The 12,122-nt window shown below is 42.7% G+C and overlaps 1 protein-coding gene across 2 annotated transcripts in view; it reads left to right on the forward strand.

Moving 5' to 3' along the window:
* The first annotated feature begins 536 nt into the window (after nucleotides 1-536).
* NFYC (nuclear transcription factor Y subunit gamma) overlaps nucleotides 537-12,122 on the forward strand; it is a 16,669-nt gene continuing 5,083 nt past the window's right edge. The window contains exons 1-6 of one of the 2 annotated variants that reach the window (XM_031063011.1): nucleotides 537-669; nucleotides 3,077-3,148; nucleotides 4,892-5,005; nucleotides 5,850-5,945; nucleotides 10,198-10,371; nucleotides 11,075-11,233. In XM_031063011.1, coding sequence (XP_030918871.1) covers nucleotides 568-669; nucleotides 3,077-3,148; nucleotides 4,892-5,005; nucleotides 5,850-5,945; nucleotides 10,198-10,371; nucleotides 11,075-11,233 — 717 coding nt within the window. In that variant the 5' untranslated portion in view covers nucleotides 537-567. The remainder of the gene's footprint in view (nucleotides 670-3,076; nucleotides 3,149-4,891; nucleotides 5,006-5,849; nucleotides 5,946-10,197; nucleotides 10,372-11,074; nucleotides 11,234-12,122) is intronic. The other variant, XM_005428301.2, reaches the window with a different exon arrangement.

A 12,122-nucleotide genomic window follows, 5' to 3' on the forward strand; every position in this document is an offset into this window, starting at 1 on the left:
TGGATGGATGGATGGATCCATAGATGAATCCATGGATGGATCTGTGGATGGATGGATGGATGGATGGATGGATGGATGGATGGATGGATGGATGGACAAAAGAATGGATAAATCCATTGAGGGATCCATGAATGGATCCATGGAGAGATGGACAGATCCATGGATGGATGAAGAGATAGTAGAAGGAAGGATGGATGGATGGATCCATAGATCAATCCATGGAGGGATTCATGGATCAATAGATGGATGGACGAAGGAATGGATGGATCCATGGAGAGATCCATGGATGAATAAATGGATGGATGGATGAAGGAATGGATGGATCCATGGATCCATGGCTCCAGCTTGACCTTGGACACTTCCAAGGATGAGGCAGCCACAACTTCTGTGGGAAATCCATCCCAGCCCTTTCCAGGAAGGAATTTCTTCCCAAACTTTAACCTAAACCCCTCAATTTGAAGCCACTCCTGGGTGTTCCTCCTCCTGTTTCTTTCCTGGGTTTTTTTTTCCTATTTTTTTCCCCTCCTTGCTCATTCCTGTGTTTGTTTCCCTCTCCCAGGTGCCAGGATGTCCACGGATGGTGGCTTTGGCACAGGGAACAGCGATGCCCAGCAGAGCCTGCAGAGCTTCTGGCCACGGGTGATGGAGGAGATCCGCAACCTCACCGTGGTGAGCACCCCAGGGGTGGGATGTTCCCAGAAAAAAACAGGGAAAAATCTCAGCTTCCTGCTCTGGGATCTGGGAAATTGGGGTTTAGGAAGTGAGGAATAATCCCTCAGCCAGGAATCTCAAAAAAAAAACCCAAAAAAATGGAGATGGAATTGTGGCAGAGTCATAAAATCATGGAATGGTTTAGCATGGAAAAGATCTTCAGGATTATCCTTGTCCCTTGAGCATGGGAAATGGGAATTAAAATAGAACCATGAGCCTCCCCAGGATTGGGATGTTCCCAGAAAAAATGGGAAAAATCCCTGTCAAATCTCAGCTTCCTGCTCTGGGATGTGGGAAATTGGGAGTTTCTATGGGATAAGGGGGTTTAGGAAGTGAGGAATAATCCAGGAATCTCCAAAAAATGGAGATGGAATTGTGGCAGAGTCATAAAATCATGGAATGGTTTAGCTTGGAAAAGATCTTTAGGATTATCCCTGTTCCTTGGGCACAGGAATTGGGAATTAAAATAGAACCACGAGGATCCCCAGGGTTGGGATATTCCCAGAAAAAAACAGGGAAAAATTTCAGCTTCCTGCTCTGGGATGTGGGAAATTGGTGTTTCTATGGGATAAGAGGGTTTAGGAAGTGAGGAATAATCCCTCAGCCAGGAATCTCAAAAAAAAAAACCCAAAAAAATGGAGATGGAATTGTGGCAGAGTCATAAAATCATGGAATGGTTTAGCTTGGAAAAGATTTTCAGGATTTTCCCTGTTCCTTGGGCACAGGAATTGGGAATTAAAATAGAACCATTCCAAGTCTTCCTTAGGAAGTGTGAAATTAAATTCTTTGGGAAGTGTGGAATTAAAATAGAACCCATTCCAGTTCTTCCTTGGGAATTCCACTATCCCAATTAAAATATTTCGATTTGGAGAAGAATTAGGCTCCAAGCCTTTTCCAGCTTCTGACAGGCCTGAAGTGTTGAAATCACTCAAATTCCAAATGTGTCATTATCAGGTGTGTTATTAAATCAAAGATATCTGATTAAAAAATCCTGTCTAGGCTGAGATTAACAACTGGACTAAGGAACTTCTTTTTTTTTTCCCTCCCCACAAGAGGTGTGGGAATAAAGGCACATAATAAAAATTACTTTTGAAGGGAAATTGATGGATTCCTATGATCTAAAAATCACTCTCCTGGTGCTTTTAATGCAGCTGAAAACAAAAGAACTTCAAGTCCAAACCAGGCTCTTCAAAGTTAAAAAAACCCCAAATCCACCAGGCCCAGGATAAGCTGATTTTTTTTTTCTTGTGTGCAGATAGTTGATTAAAGAAACAGATGTAAAAATTTATATGCATAACCAGAATTAATTACTCTCCTCTTTCAGCACAGAGAATTCTTGTGAGCTGGAGTTTCATCTCCACATGAAAAGAGGTTTATTATTCAGCTTATCAAGGATGGGCAGATTAATTTTCAACTGGCACTGGCATCTATTTATTGCTCTGCCAGCTCAGGAGTCACTGGGAATGGAGCTGAGGGCAGGGAGGGAAAAGGGATAATAAGAAATCATTCCAATGCTGTGGAATCAAATCCTGAGATTTATTCTGTTTATTATTAAAATTGCTCCTGTGTTGGTCCCTGATTTTTGGGGACTGAGGCAGGGAAAGAAAAGGGATAACAGGAAAAGATCCCAGCACTGTGGGATCATCAATTTATTGAAATGTACTGAAATTTATTCTGTTTATTATTAAAATTGCTCCTGTGTTGGTCCCTGGGTTTTGGGAACTGAGGGCAGGAGAGAAAAAGGGATAACAGGAAAAGATCCCAACACTGGAATCATCAAATCCTGAAATTTATTCTGTTTATTATTAAAATATTAAAATTAATTGTTTTGGTCCCTGATTTTTGGGAACTGAGGGCAGGAGAGGAAAAGGGATAACAGGAAATAATCCCAACACTGGAATCATCAAATCCTGAAATTTATTCTGTTTATTATTAAAATATTAAAATTAATTGTGTTGGTCCCTGATTTTTTGGGAACTGAGGCAGGGAAAGAAAAGGGATAACAGGAAATCATTCTAATGCTGTAGAATCAAATCCTGAAATTTATTCTATTTATTATTAAAATTATTCCCATGGATGTTTCCCTGAATTTTAGGGACTGAGGGCAGGAGAGGAAAAGAGGTAACAGGAGAAGATCCCAACACTGGAATCATCAAATCCTGAAATTTATTCTGTTTTTTATTAAAATTGTTCTCATGAATGTTTCCCTGAATTTTGGGAACTGAGGGCAGGAAAGGAAAAGAGATAACAGGAAATCATCCCAACACTGGAGTCATCAATTCTAGAAAACACTGATTGTTTTAACATTTTTTTACCTTTATTTTTAGTTAAATATCAGTAAAAAGTCTCTCAAATCTCTCTGCAGAAAGATTTCAGGGTTCAGGAGCTGCCCTTGGCTCGGATTAAGAAGATCATGAAGCTGGATGAAGATGTGAAGGTATATTCAGAGTTTTCACCTAGAATTTATGATCCTGAAAAAAAGATTTATGATTCTTTTCCTGGGTATTTTACCCCTTGTTCCTTGAAATTCATTATTCTTCTCATTATTATTATTTTTAAAATATTTTTTAGCAAAATTCCCTTGGCTTTGTGTAATTAAACTAGGCTGGGAAAGCAGAAATATCTGAGATTTTGGTTTGGATTTTGCAGTTTTGTTTTCTTGTGATAAATACCACTTTAAGGGTATAATAAATACAAAAATAATTCTGGCTATTTCCTGTTTTCCCTAGTGCTTAAATGTCTCCTCTCAAGTTCCCTCTTTGTTTTTCTCCACTCTCACAAAGATTCAGAGTGATTTTTGTGCCACCTAATTCCATTTTTATGGAAAAAGAAGCCATAATTCAGGTGGATAACATGGTTTTGATCCCAGTAGATTGACATCACTTAAATTTGTGCCATTTTTAAATTTTTTTAATGGAAAATTAAGCAACAATTCAGGTGAATAACCTGGGTTTGATCCCAGTATTTGGGGTTTTGATGACAAGGACACACAAATTGATGAAAACTCCCTGACACAGAAAGAAAGAAAAAGGAATCACCTGCAGTTTTTGACTCTGTGCTGCTCCACTCATCCCTGATCCTTTATTTGGAAAACTGTCACTTAATTCCTGAGGGAAAAGAGAATTTTTTTATCTTTTTTTCTTTTTCCCCTCAGTGTGACACCATCCTTCTGTCAGGACATCCCTTAATTTAAATGAGATCCTGAAAATTCTCTGTTCAAACTCCCTGAAAAAGGCATCCCAGACTTCTGAGGGCCCAACTCACTGTGTGAACCAAAAAAATTGCCAAATTTGTGATGATAAAAGGGGAAAATGAGATTTTAAGGCAGAGTGGAGAGCAGGGAAAGACTCTGGCCTGTCTGGAATATTCCTATTTAAAGATTAATTAATAATCATTAATGCCAAGGCAGCTGATAACCAAACTGCTTCATTTGGGTTAAACTGGAGCCAGATATTTTTTAAGGAAGAGGAAATTTAGTGAAAAAAAGACAAACACTTCTCTTTAGAGAATATTTTAGATACCCAAAACTCTTTTCTCAGAGTTTTGGGGAAAACTCAGTCACACCTGAGGAAATCCTGAGGTGAAAATTCCCCCTTCATTTGAGTTAAACTGGAGCCAGATATTTTTTTAAGGAAAAGGAAATTTGGTAAAAAAATGACAAACAATTCTTTTAGAGAATATTTTAGATACCTAGAGAATATTTTAGATACTCAGCTCTTCTTAACTCACTCACACTGAGGAAATCCTGAGGTGAAAATTCCCCCTTCATTTGGGTTAAACTGGAGCCAGATTATTTTTTAAGAAAAGAAAATTTAGTGAAAAAAAGACAAACAATTCTTTTAGAGAATATTTTAGATACCTAGAGAATATTTTAGATACTCAGCTCTTCTTAACTCAGTCACCCGAAAATTCCCCCTTCATTTGGGTTAAACTGGAGCCAGATTATTTTTTAAGAAAAGAAAATTTAGTGAAAAAAAGACAAACAATTCTCTTTAGAGAATATTTTAGATACCCAAAACTCTTTTCCCATCATCTTAACTCAGTCACACCGAGGGAATCCTGAGGTAAAAACTCCCCCGAATTCCCATTTAACCACCCAACTTCCACTCAGGCAATGAAATTCCTTTTTGCACCGTTAGAATCGAGTGGTAAAATTGACAATAATCTGATTTTCTGGCAGATGATCAGTGCAGAAGCCCCCGTGCTGTTTGCAAAAGCTGCTCAGATTTTCATCACCGAGCTCACCCTGCGAGCCTGGATCCACACAGAGGACAACAAACGCAGGACCCTGCAGGTAAAAGAGCTCCCAAATCCCAGCTGCTCCTAAATCCCTTCCCCACTCCTTGTTTCCATAACACCAGCCATGTTTTGTACACAGAACTGCCCAGCTGAAAGGCTTTTTTTGTTAATTTAATTAAAATAAACTCGCCCAAACACAAATCTCCATCGCTCAGCTGATTGTGACCTGCTGGAACAGCTGCAGCTGTTGAATTTCTGGTTGATTTTGTTGTTTGTTGTGATCTAAATTTGTAGAGGTTTGGTTTGTGATGATGGAAATGTGGAGGTGAAAATAAAAATGCAACAAAATACAAATTATTGGGTCTTGTAGAGAATCCATTTCCTCAATAATAACCATTGGGTCTTGTAGAGAATCCATTTCCTCAATAATACTAATTTTTTAATGAAGAGTAAAATATAACTCTTAAATAAAGAGTAAAAATAACTATTAAGGTCATTTTATGGAGAAAAAAGAGGAGGTTTTACACTTTTAGTCTTACATATTGAGCAGAACTACTGGAAAATGTAACAACCATTAATTCAGGCCCTCAGGTCAGGGAAAAAATTGGGATATTCAGGCCCACATCAGCTCTTCTATCCCTGAGCAGGAATTGCTGATTTCGAGGCAGGCACCCATGACTGGTATCCATTAAACTGGGCTAAACTTGCTAAAAACCTTTTTTATTGCACATTTTAGAGGCTTTGCTCAGCACAAAACTGAATTTCCACCAGCTGGGACCTGCAGGAAACATTCCCCCCTTTTTCCCCTCAGCTTTAAACACCTCTGATTTCATTTATCCAGTGCCAAAAGCCTGAATTCCTCCTGGAGCTGAGGAAAGTTTTTCCCTTTGTTGTTGCAGAGGAATGACATTGCCATGGCAATCACCAAATTTGATCAGTTTGATTTCCTGATCGATATTGTCCCCAGGGATGAGCTGAAGCCTCCAAAAAGGCAGGTGAGACACAAAAATTCTGCAATTTTTATCCTTTTCTCAGCATGGTTTCACCCTCTGATGAAAACAGAGGTGATCAAGCAACTCAGATTTAAACATGAGGTTTGTTCTTCTCTGGTTTATTTCCTGTGGTTTTCAGGTTTTTATATCCTTTAATTTCATGTCTTTAAATTCTTAAATTTCATTGTTTTAAATTCTTTATTTCATGGTTTTAAATTCTTTAATTTCAAGTTTTTTAATTCTTTAATTTCAGGTTCTTAAATTCTTTAATGTCAAGCTCTTAAAATCTTTCATTTCAAGTTCTTAAATTCTTTCTTTTCAAGTTTTTAAATTTTGAAATTTCAGGTTCTTAAATTTTTCAATTTCAGCTTCTTAAATTTTTCAATTTCAGCTTCTTAAGTTCTTAAATGAAAACAAAATTCTTCAATAAAAATCAAAAATTCTTCAATAAAACTAAAACCCACTGGGTTTTTGTGGAAATAGAGATTTAGTGGAGATCACACCAACCAAACCCGCTCTTGAACGGTTCTGATCCCAAATGGTGCCAGTGGGAAGAATTTTAACTTGAGAAAAAAATGGATTTATGTGCATTTTGGGTTGAAAAATGCCTTTCCTGCATCCTTTGGGGCAGTCAGTGCCTCTGTAAACATCCTTGACTGGAAGCTGGAAGGTGCTGGAAGGAGCTTTCAGTCGGATGTTTACAGCAGCAGGCTGCTGCTCTCAGCTGAGCTGCAGGGATTCCTCATCCCTTTCTTGCAAATTTCCCTGCTGGATATAAACTCTTGAGTTCTGCTTCTTGCTCCTGCAATTAAAAAAAAAATTAAAATTATTGTTTAAACAACCTCTTTTCTGCTACTTCTGAAGGTTTGCGGTGTGGAAAAATTTAAGTTGTCTCAAAAAACGGAGGGATTTGGGACCTTGTGGAACATCTTGGCTTGGAAGTTTGTTTCTAAAATTAATTTTTTTCCCCTTTTTCCACTCCAAATCCTGGCTAGCATGGAAAATCCTGTCTGCTCTGAGTGTACAGAGCAGCATTCCCACTTGGAGCTGGATTTTGGAGGCTGCTGCTGGATTCTGTGCCTGGAAGTGCCCTGGTGCTGCTCCTGGAGTGACAATGAAGGGAGGGAATAAAATCCACACCTCTTCCTTTGGGATGCTGCCCTGAGCTGGCTTTAACTTCCCATCCTCATTTCCAGAAGGTCTAGAAAATTAGGAAAACATTTTTCCATGTCCCAAAATCTGGGAGAGTCCATCCTGCTGCTGCTCCTGGGGTTAAAACCAGTGTGCCAGGTGTGCTGGGAACTCAACATAAAATAGAAATATCTACAGAAATCCTCAGGATTTCTCCCAAACTCATTAGTTTGGTGTTAATTAAAAACTTCTTTTACAGTTGGAATCATTGAAATTTTGATTCTGGCGTTGGAAATCCACTTTATTCTTTTTTTTTTTTTTATCCTTGAGGTGCCTCATTGCTGCCCTTTTCTATTTTTAGCAGTGCACCATGTTTGGGAGGGGAGAGCATTCCCTGTGGCTTCTCCTTGCTTGATTCCCATCAGGACCTTGTGATTACAGAACATCCAGGCTCTGGAATCCAAGGAATTTCCCTGGAGCACTTGAGCAGTGTGTTGCAGCATCTGGGGTAACTTCTGATCCATCCCAGCCAGGAAATCCTGGGAATTTTGGGTGGAAATGAGAAATGAGGCTGGGGGAGATGTTCCTCACCCATCTGTGATCACCAGGAATGCAGGAAAAGTTGAATGGAGAATGTAGGAGTGTAGATTAAGAATTTACAAAGAAAAACCTGTGGAAAAGCTGGATTTTTTTTTTCCTGGTGTTACAATCTGTATTTATCTCTTCTTTGACAAGGCAGCGTTGGTTTTTGGAGGGGCTGGAAATCAAATCCTGGTGTTGTGTTGCTCTGGGAGCTCCAGCTTGGAAATAAAAGATTGCAAATACTGGGGTAGGAGGGAATGGAAGCAAGTTTGGATTTAAAGCCATTCCTGCAAACAGGATTGAGCATCCTGGAATAGATGCTCAGGGGAGTTTCAGTGGCCTTTATTATTTCAGGATTCAGCTGGAATTGGGGATTGGAGCACTCCAGAAATAACCTCAGGACTGGGCTTAGAGCTGCCCCAGCTCTGGTTCACTGCAGACCTGCCCTGGTGAAAATATTTTTGAATATATTGAATATTATTATTACTCCTTCCTTCAGAGGAACGGGAATAACAGGGAGCTGCAGGAGTAGGAATTGTTGTGTTTGGTGGTGCTTGTGATGAGTTTGCCCTCACAGCCAGGCTCAGAGTTGGGGTTTTTTTACAACCAGCTGGGATCTGTTGAATTTTTGGGATTCTAACTCTGGGAAACCTCCCAGGAGTAACTCCTGAGTTGTTCTGTTTTCCAAAAAAACAACTTCTAAGCCAACAAACTCCTCGCTCCAGCCCGATGCCCACCCAGACATGCTCCTGTTTAATGCAAATTTTCCTTTTCCTGCCCAGCTGGATCAAGTGGAGGGGAATCCATGAGCAAGCCTGAGAAAAGCAGGGATTCCAGCTGGAGGTGGGAATGTCCCATGTTGTAGCACGTGTAAACATCCTACATCTCATATATTTGAACATATTGAATATTATTACTCCTTCCTTCTGAGGAATGGATGAGGGGAAGGGAATAACAAGGAGCTGCAGGAGTAGGAATTGTTGTGTTTGGTGGTGCTTGTGATGAGTTTGCCCTCACAGCCAGGCTCAAAGTTGGGGTTTTTTTTACAACCAGCTGGGATCAGTTGAATTTTTGGGATTCTAACTCTGGGAAACCTCCCAGGAGTAACTCCTGAGTTGTTCTGTTTTCCAAAAAACAACTTCTAAGCCAACAAAGTCCTCGCTCCAGCCCGATGCCCACCCAAACATGCTCCTGTTTAATGCGAATTTTCCTTTTCCTGCCCAGCTGGATCAAGTGGAGGGGAATCCATGAGCAAGCCTGAGAAAAGCAGGGATTCCAGCTGGAGGTGGGAATGTCCCATGTTGTAGCACGTGTAAACATCCTACACTCTCAGCTGTGAACTCGAGGTGGCTGGGAGAGGATTGTTTACGCCTTCTGCCATGGAGTGAACGTCTGGGAGCTGCATCTGCCCTCATCCAGCTGCTCTGGGGAGCTCAGGAATTCTGATCCTGGAGTATTTACATCCCATAATCTCTGAATATCCTGGAATATGGTTGATCATGAGGGGTTTTTCTCTGCTGAGGTGAAGGAAAGCAGAGAAAGGCAGAGCAGAGCCTCTGGTTCTTCCCACAGCAGGGAATGGTTGTCAGCCTGGAAAAGCTGGGTTTAAATAAATAACTCCAGGCACAACAGTGAGCATCAAATCATGATTTTATTGCCACCAAAGCTTGATGGAGAGTTGGGAATGAGCTCAGGAGAGGAGTTGGGTGACAGAGGAGGCTCTGTCAGTTTTCCTGGGGTGTTTACATGGAATTCACCCAAGAGGAAGTTCCATGGCTTTCAGCTCTGGTACTTTGATTCATTTGCTCCTCTTCCTCACTGTGACTCCACCTCAGCAGCGAGGTGCTGAGGTTTTTAAGGCACATTATCCACTCTTTATTGGGAACACTCCTGATTTCCACAGAGCTGAACGATGGAGCTCACCCTGGCTTGGTTGCAGTGTTCTGAGGGAAGTGTTGAAGCTCCTTTACCTGGGGATGTGTTTGGGGGGATGTTTGGCCATGGGGCAGGTGGGTGCCATGTTCCCCTGCCCAGGAGGAGGTGCACCAGGCACCTGATCTCCACAGAACTCAACACTGGAGCTTTTACCAGCTCACCATGACTGGGTTGCAGTGTTCTGAGGGAGGTGTTGAAGCTCCTTTGCCAGGGGGGATGTTTGGCCATGGGGTGGGTGCCATGTTGCCATGTCCATTCCTGGTGTTTCCCTGCAGGAGGAGGTGCACCAGGCACCTGATTTCCACAGAGCTGAACAATGGAGCTCACCCTGGCTTGTTTGCATCTCTGAGGGAGATGTTGAAGCTCCTCCTTTGCCAGGGGATGTGTTTGGTGGGCATGCTTGGCCATGGGGTGGGTGCCATGTTCCCATCCCCATTCCCGCTGTTTCCTGCAGGTGCACCAGGCACCTGATTTCCACAGAGCTGAACAATGGAGCTCACCCTGGTTGGGTTGCAGTGTTCTGAGGGAGGTGTTGAAGCTGCTCCTTTACCCGGGGTTGTGTCTGGGGGGATGTTTGGCCACGTTGCCATGCTGTGTTTCCCTGCAGGAGGAGGTGCGCCAGGCCGTCACCCCGGCCGAGCCCGTGCAGTATTACTTCACCCTGGCCCAGCAGCCAGCAGCAGTGCAGGTGCAGGGCCAGCAGCAGGGCCAGCAGACCACCACGGCCACCACCACCATCCAACCTGGCCAGATCATCATCGCCCAGCCCCAGCAGGGCCAGGTGAGCCAAGCCTGAGGGAATCCTCGGGGATGGATTGCTCAGGAACATCAGTGAGAGCGTGGAAATCATGGGTTTAACCCATGGGATGGGTTGGCTTGGCTTGGATTGGGATGGTTTGGGTTGGATTGGGATGGGTTGGGTTGGGAGGGAAGGAACTGAAATCACACCCCGGTCCAATCCTTGTCCTGCCTCACCTTGGACATTTCTGTGGGACAACCTCAGCTCTCCCAGGCCAAATGTGGTTCCTGGTCCTGTTCCTGGGTCAGATCCTCCAGGACAGAGTCCTCAGGGGTGGATTGCTCAGGACCATCAGTGACAGCATGGAAATCATGGGTTTAATCCTTCCAGGAGGGAAGGAACTGAAATCTCACCTGTCCCATGATCAGGGACCTTCCAAGGTGTTCCAGGGACTGTCCCAAGTTGCTCCAATCCTTGTCCTGCCTCACCTTGGACATTTCTGTGGGACAACCTCAGCTTTTCAGGGCCAGATGTGGTTCCTGGTTCTGTTCCTGGGTCAGATCCTCCAGGACAGTGTCTTACCAGACTCTGAGCTCCATCTGTGGTGTTTAATCTGGGTGTAGGACAGACCTGTCCCAACCCCAGCAGCGATCAGTGGGTGCAGGACAGGCTCAGTCTGCCCCAATCCTGACATCTCACGGATTTTCCACCTCCTGAGCCTCATCCCTGTTTTTCTTTTGTGCAGAGCACCCCTGTGACAATGCAGGTGGGAGAGGGGCAGCAGGTCCAGATCGTGCAGGCCCAGCCCCAGGGCCAGAGCCAGCAGGCTCAGAGCGGCACAGGACAAACCATGCAAGTGATGCAGCAAATCATCACCAACACGGGAGAAATCCAACAAATCCCGGTAAGATTTGGCCAGGAATAAAGGTGGAAAAGTCGCCCTGAGCAAATTTGTGAGCGTGAGGCTTGTTTTTGTTTGCTTTGTTAACTGGCAGAGGAAGTTTGGATTGAGTGGTGTGGTTCCTGCACTTAGGAAAACCAACCAAGTGTGACATGAAAGGGAAAATAAATCTTAACTCATTTAGTGCAGACTCGTTGCCCACCCCAAACACCTTCCCCTGAGTGAAATAGTTGTGATTAGGAAGCAATAAATCAAATATTTCCTGGCTAAACCTCAGTTCTTCCCCACAGCCTGGTTTGAATAAATGAGAATTCATTTCTTTTGCCTTTACTTGGTTGTGCCTCTGCAATCTGAAATCGTGACCTGGCAGGCTGAGTGGGAAAGTTGCCATCTGGGAGTTATTAATAAACTTTGATGTTAAAAGAAATATTTCTCCAAAATATTTGGAGCTGGTTGGAGAAATGGCTTTGCAGAACCAGGAGATACCTCCTCACTTTTACATCAGCCTTAAAAATGGGATTTTGGGTGCCCAGGATAACCTAAACTTTCTCAAATGTGTCCTAAGTAAACACAGAAGTCAAAAAAAATCACATTAACTTAGAATTACAACAAAAGTGTGGCTTTTGGTTCCCAGCTGGAAAATATCACACCTGTTAGAGGGAAAAAAAAAATAAATAAAAATCAGCCAGTTGTGTGTTCCAGAACCCAAAGGTCACCCAGGGCCAGGCTTTTCACTTGGATTTCAGTTTTGCTGTGAAATTGGAGCTTTCACACAGGTTTTGCTTTTCCAGCCTTGCTGAGCTTCCCTCTGCTTGTGGTCAGAGCATCTTGGAAAGGGTTTGGCTTGGAGGAGCTGCCAAATGTTTCCAGCTCTTTTCTTCTCTTGACTCTT

This window comes from Geospiza fortis, unplaced genomic scaffold (assembly GCF_000277835.1).
Source record: "Geospiza fortis unplaced genomic scaffold, GeoFor_1.0 scaffold289, whole genome shotgun sequence".
Lineage (NCBI taxonomy): Eukaryota > Metazoa > Chordata > Aves > Passeriformes > Thraupidae > Geospiza > Geospiza fortis.